The 15,262-nt window shown below is 47.4% G+C and overlaps 2 protein-coding genes across 4 annotated transcripts in view; one reads left to right on the top strand and one right to left on the bottom strand.

Moving 5' to 3' along the window:
• The window catches only part of Sla (Src like adaptor), a 48,764-nt gene extending 38,450 nt beyond the window's left edge, over positions 1-10,314 (top strand). For 2 of the 3 annotated variants that reach the window (XM_052747928.1, XM_052747929.1), the window contains 4 exons: positions 1,183-1,269; positions 3,946-4,049; positions 6,393-6,524; positions 10,150-10,313. In XM_052747928.1, the coding sequence (XP_052603888.1) occupies positions 1,183-1,269; positions 3,946-4,049; positions 6,393-6,524; positions 10,150-10,283 (457 nt within the window). In that variant the 3' untranslated portion in view covers positions 10,284-10,313. Of the gene's footprint in view, positions 1-1,182; positions 1,270-3,945; positions 4,050-6,392; positions 6,525-10,149 lie in introns of all 3 variants that reach the window. The other variant, XM_052747927.1, reaches the window with a different exon arrangement.
• The window catches only part of Tg (thyroglobulin), a 184,647-nt gene that overhangs the window by 58,679 nt on the left and 110,706 nt on the right, over positions 1-15,262 (bottom strand). The window lies entirely within an intron of this gene.

Raw genomic sequence — 15,262 nt, 5'->3', positions numbered from 1 at the left:
TGAATATGCAGGACGATGTTATTCACTAGGGCATGCTGGGAAGGAGATGCAGGGTCCAAAAACACTGTAGGCGATAACAACACCACCTTCGTTCCTGCCAGTATCTTTAAGGATGATTCCGAACAGCCTGTAGCATGGACTAGTCCTTCGGTTTAGAGTCTCGTTGATCGAGACGTACAAACGGATGTTTGGTTATACTTGAGAGGATAAACCAGCACAGGAAGCTTTTGTTTTTGAAACTCTTCAATCGTGCATGTCAACTGAGGAAATGAACTGTCGGTCCCCCAGGGGTGGTACTGTCATCAGCATGTGAGCAGGTTCCCCAGGCGGCTTTCAGTGCGCGATGTCTGCTGGCTATACATACGGGCTTTAAAAAAAACTAAACGTTTAGGCTGGGAGATGGCTCTATTGGTAAAATGCTTGCCATGGAAGTTATGAGGACCCGAGGTCAACTTCTGAGAACCCAAATGAAAAAGCTGGGCTTGAGCACACACAACTATCTGTAATCTCAGTGCGGAGAAGAAAAAGACAGGCCTCGCCAGCCAGCTTCGCCTACTTACAGCTTCGACTACTTAGCAACTTCCAAGATAGTGAGAGAAAGAGACCCTGTCCCTAAAAACAAGGTTGGGGCCAGCAAGACAGCTCAGAATGTAAAGGGGCTCGCGGCCCAAGCCTGGTGGTCAGAGTTAGATCCCTCAGACCCTTATACAGGTGAAAGGAGAGAGAAATAACTACACAGAGTTGTGCTCTGATTTCCACATGCATGCTGTGGTAAGCACATGTCCCCATCCCCCACATCATTCACATGCACACGCACACTACACACACACACACACACACACACACACACACACACACACACACACACACAGGAATACGTCATACAATAAATTGAAAATATAAAAAAAAAGGTGGACAGTATCCTAGAAATGACATTCAAGGTTCACTTCTGACCTCCACATGCACACATATGACACACACACCATACCCTGACACACATAGGTACACACATACAAGCATACAAGAAACCTAAATTGTTAACTGGAGACAGGCAGGCCTGAGTGGCGATGGCAGATTTTGAGAGAGGAATGCCCCACACTGCCGTGGGACAGTTTGATGACCACATTTCTTTGGTTTTGCCATTTACCCGAGCACATTCTCCTCTCTGCTTTGTCCCGACAGTGAAGGGGGCTGGTGGAAGGCCATTTCTCTCAGCACTGGCCGGGAAAGTTACATTCCAGGAATGTGCGTGGCCAGAGTGTACCATGGGTAAGTACACTTCTGAAAAGCATCATTCAGTCAGTGTGTGTGTGTGTGTGTGTGTGTGTGTGTGTGTGTGTGTGTGTGTGTGTATGACTCATGTGGTAAAGAGGAGCTCTAGCACGGTATAGTGGAAAGATGGCACTGCTTATACCCCGGCTCAGGGTTAATCCTTCCACTTTCTGGGTTGATTCCTGAGCAGTGAAATGAAGCGAGTTGGACCTTCTTGCTCAGCACGTAGTGTTCCTATCTCATATCCGAGTGCTCGAGCACTGTGTATAGGAAGCACCTTGGTTCAGTGACTAGAAGCCAGTCTCTGTTGGGTTCAAATCTTGCCTCTGTCACTTCCAGACCATTAGATTATGGACAACAAGCTTCTTAGCTCTGTGTGTATCCTCAGTTGTTCGGTAGAGATCACAGTGTAGGGTCATGGGGTGATAATACAGAGTCACACCGCCCAAGTGGAGGTTCTCAGAAGAATGAGGTGGGTGCTAGGTAGCACAGGGAGCACACTTCTGTAAATGTTGGTTGTGACTCCTGACTAAAGGCAGCCACAGACAGAGGCGCAGCCAGTCCACTGGGCTTTGTAGGACAGGAGCAGACATGTTTGCTCTTGCAGCCAGGCAGGGGCCTCACAGCCTCCTGGGAGGCTTCCATGGGCTTTGGGCTCTGCCAAACTCACACACAGGCTTCACTTCTTCCATAGAAGGGTCTTAGGAATGTGTCTTTTCCTTGCCAAACCACAAGCTCCTCCTCTGTCAAGCTACCAAGGCCAAACCTCAGCCTAAACATGCAGAACAGAGAGGAAGCAGGAAGCAAGCCGACGCCACTGTTCAAGTGGTCAAGAACCTGACAGACGCCACAGGCCTCCCCTGGGAAGGTGATGTGCAAGCTCTTGATTCCACTGTTGGGGATCTTAATCATCTGTGCTCAAAGTGGGGAAGGTGAACAGAGGTGGTTCCTATGGTAGTCATGTCCAAAAGAGACTGGAGTTAGACATTGCTCATAATCCAGGGGCTCTGATACGCTTGCTCGTTCCCAGAGAACACACACTGACATACTCCTACCTATTGAAGTCTCAGGGCAGTTGTAGGAGCTGAAGTGGTGAGAACTTAGATGACTAACATAATCCTGGTCTTATCAAGCAGCTCACCTAATAGATGCGATAGCATTTCCCAAAGCATAGAACTAGAAGCAAACAAGTGCAGTAGGATGCTAAGGGGTTGTGCAGCCCCTCAGAACGCACAATTTCGCTCTCTCAACTGGTGATGATAACTTGGATAAATTGCTTAATCAATCTGGTCCTCAGACTCCTCTTTTGTGGCAGAGGGGAAGTCTTGCCTATTTAGGAGATTTAAGGTGGGTAGGGGTTAGCCTTTATAGTCTTAATACACTAGCAATATACTAAAATAATTCATATCCCTACATGGCTCTTGGTGTTTACTTTCACAGTTGTAAGTGGCGTTTTGAGAAGGGCTTGGTTGTGTTAAGTATTTGTCATATACATTGAAACTAATACATGGTATATTTTGTTGCGCTGTGTAACAGCTAGAAAATTTAAAACTACAAGGTACTATGGTTCTAACAAGGACAGTGATGAATGGTGCTGAGCCCACAGGTAAATGGAACCATTTCTGTACCTGTGGTGCCCCCAGAACCCAGTGCTCAGGGGTGCTCAGCCTGCCTGCTTCAATCAACCCCAGCCTGGGTGTGCCTTGGTGAATCATGCAGCAGCAGACTGAAATGTTATTCTGTTCTTCACAGCCTGAGTTAGACCTGGGGATTAGCAGGCAGTAGTCTTTCTCTAAAATACAGTGCCCCTGTTAAAGTGAGGTATAGGCTGACCACCTACCAACAGCGCATTTCCCCCTCAGCAGAAAACTGTCCGAGTTCAATATGAAAAGTAAGAAGAGGCCAACTGAATTTGGACACAGCTTGCTCTGGTCCAAGGTGTTCTTCTCTGAGCACCCTGTATGTCACTGCCCTGGGGAAGGAAGCAGCCCTTCTGCTTCTATTGGGCCACTGTCGTGGAAACAGTAAGAACCGTACAAACACGCAGTGGTCATTATGCTTAAATATGGCAAGCAGCAGCAGGAGGGAGTGCCACTTGCTCAGCAGCAGGACAACACCGCACCTCTCTCCTTTCCCATGTCCACTTTGTCATTCCTAAACCTGTTCGAGTACAATGCCCTAGACACCAAAAAGAAATAGGACAGCACAATCCTGGGAGTGTCGCTTTGGCAGGGTGTAGAGTGTAGAGGATGCACAGAAGTGTCCGGCACAGGGTAGCACCACACAGTGTACAAATATGATATAACAAGGTCAAAGCCAGCTCTAGTCAGGCCTGAGAAACAGACCAAGAAATATCATATATAGTTTATATTCCTAGTCATTCCTTACCTAACACTGGGTACAAACAGCTACTCAGAGCACTTCATTTGAAAGATTGCAGAATGGGTGAGTGAATGAATGAATGAATGAATGAATGAATGAATGAATGAATGGATGGATGAATGGATGGATGGATGGGTGGATGGATGGATGGATGGATGAATCAACAGTTGGCTTCCCTCATCTGTGGAATTTTGGCAGCTTTCTGGTAACTAGTCTTCACTTTGTGTTTACTCTTGTGTTAGCCTGCCTTGATTTCTTGTGGCCACTTAAGGCTGTCCTCTTCACCCCTAGCTGGCTGTTTGAAGGACTGGGCAGGGACAAGGCCGAGGAGCTGCTGCAATTGCCAGACACAAAGATTGGTTCCTTCATGATCCGGGAGAGTGAAACAAAGAAAGGTGAGCCATTTTTCTCCCCAGGTGGCCACACAGCACATTATCTCTCGGTGGCTGCCTTGCTACGGATCTGTTCTCCTTCTCACCCATAAATAGACCCAGTCCTATGGTCAGCTCCCTGGTGGCACACCCACCATGAGAGCAGGGGATAGAAATAAGGCAGGCTATAGTTCCATCAACTGAGAACATGTGAATGGCAGACCTGGGCAGCGTGTTGACACACAGACCAGAGACATCAGTCTGGGCCCGGCCTGTGCTCACCAGCTCTGTTCCTGGGCCGACTGTTTACTTCTCTGAACTGTGCTCATCTGAGAAGTCGTGTAAGAGTCAAGTGGAGTGTACACAATGTTCTCGCTGTGCACAGGCCCTCAGCGGCAGTTACCTCTGTGCTGGGAAAAAATGGGGCATCCCAGAGAATAAGGGCAAGCAGGTGTGAGCTTGTAAACTCACAGAGATCATTATCATTCTGATTTCCTGTGTCAGTAAAAAAAGAAACAGCCAAGCCCTTGTCACTGCGCAAGCAGGGGCCCAAGGGTAGTGTCAGTACTGATGTGTCTCTTTTCTCTTTTTAATTTTTTGCAATCTAAAATATTTTTTAGTTTCTTCTTCTTTTTAGATTATAATGTAATTGCATAATTTCCCCTTCCCTTTTTTTTCCCTCCAAACCTTCACATGTATCACACCCCCATACACACTTATTCTCTTTCAAATTCATGGTCTCTTTTCTGTAATTGTTAACATGTATATACATATACGTGTGCATATAAATATTCCTAAACACCTAAGTAAAACCTGCTCAGTCTGTATAACGTTACTTGTATGTACGTTTTCAAGGCTGACCATTTGGTATGGATAACCAGTTGCTGTGCTTCTTCCTGGGGGGGGGGGCTATTTCTCCTGCTCACAGAACTCCTTAGTGGCCTGTAGTTCTTTGTCTAGGGTTGTGGCCTTTTTAAACAGAGGAAAGCAAAGCTTTCAAGTTCTCAGCCTGTTTTTCATTCACAGGAGAGAAACCATGGTATCTATGAGGTTTTTTCCAGGACCTATTAAGGACTAGGAGCCACTTGATGCTGGAGAAGGTCACTCAGCTCTGGGGAAGCAGGGACTGTAATTTGTAACCATAGATGTCCCAGAGCAACTTTCTCTCCAAAATCTATGTATCTAAGAGCAAATCAGAGACAGAAGCCATATGTAGGTCTCAGGGGTTTCCACACACAGAGCACTCAAAGTCTCCAAGGTTAACATGACCCCGGGGATGGAAGACCCAGGGCATCACAGCTCACCCCAAGTCACACTAACCTCGGTCTTCAGGCAGACTAGCAGAGGGTGGAGCCAGATAGCAGACCCCTCCCATTGGGTAGTCACAGTTCTGATGATTTTCTGCTTGCCAATGCAGACCTGCTTGCTACACTTCTAGTTCCTGTCAACATGGCTGGAAGTCACATAGTAGGTGATTTCAAAGCCAGGATTCAAGTGGAACTAGATACACATGCCCCTCCTGGTGGTCAGGGGGCTGAGGCTGAGGCCTGCATCCAGGGATGCCATCTCCAGTGAGGTGACTCTGGACACACCATTCATGGTCCGGAGCCTCCATGTCACCCGCTCTACAGTATTCAGGGACAGTCTTCCCAGGCCTTACTGGCAGCACAGACTGAGTGAGGGAGCGCCTTCCCCTCTCACTGCCTCCAGAGTGAGCCACTTCAGGAAAGCTAAAGGGTGGGGCCAGGGGAGGGAGGGACTCAAACATGACTTAAGCCCGAGGGTCTTACTTTCCCCTTGGGGACACCAAGGCTACAAGAGGTGATGGTACCTGCCAGGGGGTTCTCTCTCGCTGATGATACGGAAGGAGAAGCCACATCTTTCATAGATTTCTCAATGACCCAGAACACATGCCAACTGACACTTGCTCCAACTTTCGACGAAAATCTCGCTTAAATTAAGGAGTGGGGAGCATGAAGGGCGAAGAACTATGGGATCCCTTTCTTAGCATACAGTGTGGGGACATTAGGGATACAGGGGCTGGAGGGGACAACACCAGTTAAAACATCTCAGCTCACAATTGGGAAGGACTCAAGGGCCACGGAGACTTTATCTGCTCTAATCAAATGCAGGAGATGACAGAGTTTACCTCCAAAAGGTGCAAGAGGAAAGGCCACTATCCATTCCTTCAGGGCTGATCAAGTCACAGGTAAAGCTCTACAATGAACCAACATAAAAATTTGATGAGGCTGCTGACAGGCGCCACACAGAGAAGTCCAAGGGGGCATCTCTTTGCCTGGATTAGGTAGGCCGGCATCTCTATGTAGGATGCTATGGCTACTCCTGACCCCTTCTCTCTCCTTTCAGGTTTCTACTCGCTGTCGGTGAGACACAGGCAGGTGAAGCATTACCGCATCTTCCGCCTGCCCAACAACTGGTACTACATCTCACCAAGGCTCACCTTCCAGTGCCTAGAGGACCTGGTGACTCATTATTCTGGTAAGGGGAAGCCAGGATCAGTGGGGTGAGCCCTGTGTGCTGGTGCATGGCAGTGTTGGCTAGGTGGTGCCGGTCACTGAGAAAAGCCAGCGATTTTCTCCTAGAATGCTATCTTCTTCATATGCTGGTTCATTGCCTCGGGTCAAACAAGACCATCTGTGCATGCTGCCTGGATAGCAGAATGTCCTCTCTGCATAAACAAAACACACCAGGATGCCCTGTATTCACAACCACAACCACATACTGTAGACACATAGCCTCTCTTTAAAGTGTTTGTCTCCTTAGGGCAATGGTTCTCAACCTTCCTAATGCTGGGACCCTTTAATACAGTCCCTCATGTTGTGGTGACTCCCAACCACAAAATTATTTCATTGCTACTTCATAACTGCAATTTTGCTACTCTTATGAATCATAATGTAAATATCTGATATGCAGCATATCTGAAAGGCAACCCCAAATGGGTCGCAACCCATAGATTGAGAATTGCTTCCTTAAGGTGCCTCTGGAGCATTGTTTGGAAATACTCGTCCTTTTCTCTCTGCTGCTCATCAAAACTTCTTCAATATTCAAGGCTAACCACTCCCCACTTCTCTAGGAAGCTATATCGGTATAACAATCAATCATTTCCCAGCCCCACAGCATGCCACAACCTTTTTCTCCCTAGCAGTCCAAACAGTTAACTATGGTCTTGTCTGTGTTCACCAACAAGCTCCCAGAGGGGAATTTGTCTTCTAGGCTGACTGAGATGGGGAGGATCCCCAAGATGCCAGAGCACTACATGGCTTGCGGGAATAGAGTGCAGTCACTGAGAGCTATGAGCTAGACTGAAAAGCCCCCAATACCAGCCTTATTGTTAGGATTATGCTCTGTGCAGGAGGAGGGCTTAGCACTTGGCTAGGTTTCCAAGACAGAGTCTGGCCCTGTGTTTCTATATCCCATGTCTGCTGGGTGGCAGTTGTGCACCTGGGGCTGTGTGACTCTTCCTGTCTCACTTTCTTCCTGTGCAAAGAGGATGTTAACTGTTCCTACCTGTCATGGACATGGTGAGAATTGCTGGAATGTGCAAAGTGCTGTAGCAGAGAGCCTGCACCTGGCGTGAGCACCTACAGAATGGCAACTGCTTTCATTCGGCCCCTTCCTCCTCTGTTCCTCTGCCCAACCGGAGCAAGGAAAGGATGGCTTTGTGTTTGCTTTGCTAATATCTCCTTTTCCCTGGTTCAAGATGCTTGGCCTTGCACTGGCAACCTTACTAGTATCCTTTAAGGTTGAGGAACATTACAAGGAGAAAGGAGCCCATAGATGATACCTCTGACCTAAGAGAAACAGCAAATATTGAGCAATGGCTGCTGGGAGAGGCAGATGTGTGCTCCAACTAGTTGTGAGGGATGCTGGGTAAGGCCTCCACCTCTCCCTCATTAAAGGTGGTGGGAACAGCCTCTTGCAGACTGCTAAACCCAATGACCTATGCACTGCGCCTGATAGAGTCTGACAGGTGTAACACAATTACAAGTATCACTTCTGTGATGGCTTCAAAGCTAGCAGCTAGTTAAACTGAAAGAGGAAGGGAGTCCCGGACTTCAACTACCTCTGCCTAAAGTTTGTTTGTGGTATTTGACTCTTAATGACAATCATCTGAGGAGTGTGCTGACCAGAAATTTTGCATAGACAACAGCAAATATGAAGCTGATGCCACCCGCTAGAGCCCTCGTGCTTGAGAGACAACATACTGCTGGGCGAGGCATACCCACCTCCTCCTCCTCCTGAGCTTCCGGACTACAGCAAGGCTGGCACAGAATTAGTGCCTTCCTGAAATACACTCCTGACCATCATGTGGGCCAAAGAGCTACAGCCAGAGGCTCACCTCTGCCCAACTGGGGAGGGCCTTGGGACCCGAATGCTTCCTGTATCTCCTCTCAGATCTTGCTGGGAAAGATGGGATCAAGAACAAGGTTGCTGGGACCAGGGTGAATTAGATGGTGTGTACCAGCCAACAGGCAGGACAAGGTTACCTGTTTTCTATTCAAAGCCACGCACTGCTTTGGGCACGCGTCCTGGTTCCAAGTCCAGGGATCAGGACTTTTGCTTACATTTCTGTGGTGTTTTGTTCCATACCCCAACAAGTATGGGGTATCCTACTAACAGTATGAAGTTGAGACAGAGCCTCGGTGAGATGAACTGGGCGAGAGCAGCCCAGCCTTTGGCTCATGTCACTTGCCTGGGTGATTTTTGTTCACTCCATGCCACACAACGTGTGAGTAGAGCTAAAGGAGAATACCCTCAGAGTCCATCTTGTCATGCAGTAGAGACGCAGTATCTCTAGGCTTCATGTCCACCTTGTGTCCTCCCTCATTATCTGAGAGGCCTTTGAACATCTCCAGCCCCAACAGGGCACTGTTTCAGATGCATATCCAATCAAGCTTTCCCTCCTGACTCCGGCACCTGTGTCTATCTGGGTGACATTTTGGATTATCATGATGCCCACCTGGAAACCAGGAGTGTGTGTGTGAGGGCCTGGCTGCCACTCTCTACTAGGCTGTTGTGCCTCCTCAGACGGTTTCCTTTTATATTGGGTAAGAACACCCCAGAGATTCACAGATCAGATCAAAAGAGGCCACTCGGGATGTAGGATGCTCTCAAAAGCCTCAGGATGAATGGACTAAGGTCAAGGTACTTGGGTCCTGCTAGAGACGTGCTGCCTGCCTGCCTGACATCTCAGGCCTGAGTCTCTCAGGGCTGAGGGCAGGGCTGGGACCCATGTCGTGAGTAAGGTGGCACTGACTCCTTAGGCCTAGGTGTCTAGGACAACAGCATCTGTATTTCTCATGATGCCGTGGGATAGAGAGGCTTAGAACTTACGGGAGTTATTTCCTGCTGCTCCAAGAGACATGAAGCCCTGCAGGACAGACACTAAGCACCAGCCCAGGGGAGCAGCAGTGGGTTTGCCTCATTCTCATTTTGCTCCTACGGAGTGTGCAGGCCCAAAAGGGTCTCTTTATTCTTGCATTGCCCATCTGCTCCGTCACGCCTTTTGGCTTTTGCTTTCTCCCCTCTCTCCCCGTGTCTGTCACATCGTTTTCTGCCTTTTCCACCTGCTTCCTCCTTCATTCTGCTCTCCCGTCCTTTTCCTTCTCCTCCTCCTCCCTTTCCTCCTTCTGTCCTTACTTCATGTGTCTCCCTGCTCCGAAAGCATTCAGAGATGCCTGCACTGCACACGGCTCCACTCTCTGGCCCAGCCAGGGACAGTTCCATGAACTTCCGCCTGGTATGAAACCTCTGCTCTCAAATAGGCATTCGTCAGTTGTTTTTCTCGGTCATCTCCTTCCCTCCCTTCTGCAACTGGAGAGAGGGAGGCTCAGAGATGTGTGAGGTAACTCACCACTAGAACAAAGTTTGAACACAAACTCAAGTTTGGTTGACTCTAATTCTTTACATGTCAGTATAAGCCTAGAGTTCTTATCTTTCAGGACATAGCAACATTGGCCAAACCCCATGCCCCCTTAACATCTTGGCCTCAGCTTCCCCATGCCAGTAACCAGGCACCTATACTGTTGTGGGTCTCTGTTTTGTTCTCCACACTGTCTATGGCATGCCTGGATCCCTGACTGTTGTGTACTTCCATCCACAGAGGTGGCTGATGGTCTATGCTGTGTGCTCACCACACCTTGTCTGGCACAGAACACACCTGCTTCAGCGGCTCACCTATCACCTTGCACCACCTCTGGTTCACCCGTCACCTTGCGCCAGAAGACCTTTGACTGAAGAGGGCATCCAGGTGTGTGTTTGTGTGTATGTGTGTGCGTACACATGTGAACTTGAATTTTTTGCACATATGCATGTGTGCCCTCTATGAGCACATAGGAGCACCAGCTGGGGGTGAACACAGCATAAGAAAATCATGAGCAAGCTCCTGGCCCTGCCTGCACCCCATGAGCAAGGGCAGACTCTGAATTCTGGGAATCCAGCCTTGGGTGTCTTGGCATATGGTGCCTACAGTTTTCTAGAGCCTCAAACATTCCCCAAGTCCATTTTCAATGTGAACACATTTTTCACAGAACACACACCACCCTGCTCTTTCTGATGATTAGAATCCAAGACAGTAACATACAAATAAACCTGATGTAAATTTAATATTTAAAATCTAATTACAAAGCTTAAACATTCCACCTAAATCTTAAGGCAACTCATTCTCTCAGAGTAAGAAAGGAAAAACAAGTACTTCCATTACTTTGTTCTACTTATTCCACCAACAGCTATTGTGTTTTCAGGTGTGTGTCTGTGGGATGTACTCAGTGGGTACCTCCGGAACTGAACATGAACCTGGGCATCTCATCAGTTAATTTAAAGCAAATCAGAGATCAAAATGGCCCAAGACATGAATGTAATGGTCATCTCTTGTAAATAAAGAATATTCACTAAAGTTTCTCATGGGAAGAAACAGTGGCTCCAGCATACAAATGCGAGAAAGAGAATGCAAACCAGCTAGAAAAAGACTAACCTTCTCCCCTCTTCCTCTCCTTCCTCTTCCTCCTCATCCCTTTCTCCTCCTCTTCCTTCTCTTCTTTCTCCGCTTCCCTTTCCCTTTTCACGTTCTTTGTCCCCATCACCTACTCTGTCTAACATCCCTCTTTTTTCACTCAGATTGCAGGGAGATCCAGAGGGGGCAGAGAACCCACTCAGAGTGGATGAATCCCTTTTCAGCTACGGTCTCCGGGAAAGCATCGCATCTTACCTGTCCTTGACAGGGGATGACGCAAGCTCCTTTGACCGGAAGAAGAAGAGTCTCTCCCTAATCTACAATGGCAGCAAACGCAAGAGTTCCTTCTTTTCAGAGCCCCAGTACTTTGAAGATTAATGCCCTGGCTGGTACACAAAAGACAGATGTTTTGGTGGCCACCTGGGATCTAGTGGAAGTCGGAGTTCTCTACTCCCTGGTCATCTTGTGTCTTCGAGGAACCAAGAGAAGTCACACGGAGACTGCCTTTACATAGTGATCAGAGGAACTTCTCCTTGGAGTCTGATCAGTATTGTAGAGCTATATCATGTTTGAATCATGATGTAATGGGGCAGTATTTCAAAGAGCTGTGTGTGTATGAGGGTGTGTGTAGGACAGAACACTCCTGAAAGACAGTGCATGGAGACTGACTCCAGCTCACAGTCCAAATGGCCCTTCTCTGAGAACCTGTGGATAACATCCATCTGAGAAAGAACATGAGAAAGATGGCTTCTTAGGTCTGCAGAATGACTCTACCTGGAGCAGGGCGACCTTTAAAGGCCCAGTGAGACCTTTGGGCTATGTCTCCTCTCTTCCTAAAGGACCTGTGACATTAAACACTACCCAAAAGGACTTACAGCTCTGATCCAAGTGGCACCTTCTGCGCTCAGGTGCACCGAAGCCACATGGACAGAAGTAGATGGCTATGCTAAGTTGTGGGAGAGTGTTGGTCAGTGGAGGGGCAATCAGGAGAGGCAGGAGGCAGCTCTACTGTGCAAACCTCTGAGATAGACAGTCTTGCCTCCTCTCAGAAAAGGCATCCTCCAGCTCCTGGGGTCCTGTGTTATTCTAGAACCCCCATTCCTCATGCCTATTGGCAAAGGCCGCTGTGCTGAGGTCAAATGAGAACAAAAGAAGCATGAATAGCATCCCTTAATGCTGGGCTTCCAGCAGGGTCAGAGAGACAAGCCGATCAGCAGAATATAACAGTGGATGTGAAACAGGACGAAATCTCACAGCTACAATGGACTGGGAACAAGTGAGGGTTACCCAAGGGATCTTGTTCCCATGGATCTGTCAGGAATGCAAAGGCTGTTGGACTAAGTAGACTAGTATGGTTAGATTTTTTTAAGGGGACTGATGGGCTTTAAAGAATTAATTTATCCTGTATATTTTACTCTAATAAGGGTAGCATCTGCATGTAATAAGAATGCCCCTTTCTGGAAAAGGGGGGGGGCTGGAGAAGCTGAATGCTGCCGTATGTGACTGTGAGTGGCGAGAGAAAACTCACAAGGCATTCAGAAAAGAGAAGCCTCCAGCCAGTCTCATGCCTACATCTTGCTGGGGGTGGGAGGCAGGATTGCCATGGCTCATTCCTCCCTGTTCATCAAAGGGATTCTCAGTAAGAGAAATACAGGTGGGATTTGTCACCCATCATGTGCGGTCCATATACCTGGGCTCATCCTGCAAACGACAAAAGTGTATGCGTTGGCATGACTTCATTTATTGTCATGTCTGGTGTTTTACACCAAGAGACATGTATGGTCTCCTAGGTCTCTCCCAAAGGCCATTTCAAAGAGACTGGCCAGTGTGTGAGAAACAGATGCCATACCAGGTCAGTGACTTCTGCTATGAGGCCATGATCTCTGGCTCCTGATACATCTGCTATCTTCTGTGCTGTTTTCTGTTGTGGTCAATGTGATTGGAACTTTGGGTAGCACTTGGGGGTATTTTCTAAGTGGGAAGCATTACACTTTGCCCAATCATGTATTTATTCCTGATTAAAGTAAAACATACTTATTTAACCTTGGATGAAGGACCTGTGGGTTGAGAAGTGTGACTAGGCTTCTCTGACGTTTCCAGATTTTGGTTTTCAAAGAAGAGTTCAACTGGAAGGACAGGCAGAAAAGCCAGCAAGAGATACTTGCTCGGGGTCCCCTTCTCACTTCATGTGAGTGGACACAGGAGTGCTCAAGAGGGAGAGATTTCTTGAATTCACCATGATAACTATCTTCACATTATTTGTGGTTCTTGGGCTACTGTCTTCTGAGAATTTCTTTTCACAAACGTCATCTGGACACCTGTTCAACCTAACTGCTGAGGCTTGTGGCCATGGAGGTCTCTGATGTCACAGAGCAGGATGCCACTAACAAAGGAGACACTTTCTGAGGAAGGGGTGGTGGGGATATGCCAAACATAGCAACTTCCATGCAGCCATGACTCTTTATATGGATGCTGAGACAAGAGCAATAGATAGCTGCATAGTCCAGGGAACAGACCACCAGGGAAGGTCCTGCAGACTTGAGCAAGTCTGCAGCTTAAAGGCTTAAAGAGACCAAAGGGCTACATGGCTGAGCCTGAGGGGCAGTGGCAATAGAAACATCATCCAGAGTGAGGAGTTTGCAGGCCCTGAACAGACAGAGCTTAGCCTGCGTATGGGAGAAAGGCAGAGCTGAGAAGAGTGATAACTGCTCACTAGGTCCTTTGAAAGATCAACTGGATGCTGGATGGAAGGTGAATGTTGGAAGTTCCAGCATCATACTGCCTATGAGACATACAGTTTTAAGAGCGCATAGCCTAAAAATAAAGAAGGTATCCAAGAAAAGGTAGACTCCATCAAGTCCCAGGCCCACATTCCACTTGGAAAAGAGGTTATGGAAGGTGGATCCCTGTCTGGAAGTGATTTCATTGGAGGAATGCACAGGTATATTTATTTTCTATCATGGGGCTCAGGTGATCCCTTTGCACATGTGGAAGTTTTTGTTTTTGTTTTTGTTTTTTTCATGGAGAGAAATGAACACAAGGAAAACTTTTGCTACACACTGAAGCAAATTGAAATGTAAGATGAGAATTGATTACATAATACTACTTACAGGAAAAGCAGTCCAGGGAGAAGGCAGATGGCTTACACCCTGAAGATGATACTGTTTTTATAACATATTAAATAACCATTAAAGGGGCACTGGAAGCGGCCTTGCCAGAGGATGAGAAAAATTCCATGAATTTAAATTCTTAAAGAATTCTTGAGTAAAGGGGAAAACTGCACAGAAGAAAGTGCTTAGAGGAAAATGGCATTTTCTATTTTTCAAAAATTTCAAGGTGCCACTGATAAAATAGCAAGAGAGGATTTTATCACTTCAAGTACAGTGTGTCTCAGGAAATAAAGACTAGGAAGCAATGGACTCACCTTCTGTTTTTTTTTTTTTTTTTGGTTTTTCGAGACAGGGTTTCTCTGTGTAGCTTCGCGTCTTTCCTGGAACTCGCTTTGGAGACCAGGCTGGCCTCGAACTCACAGAGATCCACCTGCCTCTGCCTCCCAAGTGCTGGGATTAAAGGCGTGCGCCACCACCGCCTGGCGTGGACTCACCTTCTGACTGGAGAGCTCAGAGTAGGTGACACAGTCCACGGAGGCAGAAAAGCAAAGGGCAGATGCCAGGAATTTACTTTTTAAAATAGACACAAGGTGGATTTTTTTTCAAGACAGGGTTTCTTTGTGTAACAGCTCTGGCTGTTCTGGAACTCACTCTGTAGACCAGGCTGGCCTCAAACTCACTGAGATCCACCTGCCTCTATCTCCCAAGTGCTGGGATTAAGGCATGCGCCACCACTGCCTGGCTCACCAGGTAGAATTTACAGAGAAATTTAATATGCTATATGTAATGAGTGAGATGCATATTCAAAGTCAACACAATCAAGAAAGACGGAGCATAAACACAAGTCCAGTGAGTCTCAAGAGTGAGAAAAGATCTGCTGAGGACCTTTATCACAAGCTATGGACCAACAGAGTCCTCCCTCCTTCCCTCCCTCTCTTCCTCCTCCTCCAATCCTCTGATGCTACATCCTTCCACTGCTTAGATTCAGTCCTATCAATGAGGATTAGACCATTGGGATGGCAGAGAAACCTCCATAAGAAACTAGTGTCTTGAGTGTCAAAGAGATGCTTCTTAGTGAAGGTTTTAATTTCTGTGAAGAGACATCATGTTCACAGCAACTCTTACAAAGGATAGCATTTAATTGTGTCTGGCTT

This window comes from Peromyscus californicus, unplaced genomic scaffold (genome assembly GCF_007827085.1).
Source record: "Peromyscus californicus insignis strain IS unplaced genomic scaffold, ASM782708v3 Scaffold_20__1_contigs__length_68692818, whole genome shotgun sequence".
NCBI classification, from domain to species: domain Eukaryota; kingdom Metazoa; phylum Chordata; class Mammalia; order Rodentia; family Cricetidae; genus Peromyscus; species Peromyscus californicus.
This window is presented reverse-complemented; position numbering and strand designations above follow the sequence as displayed.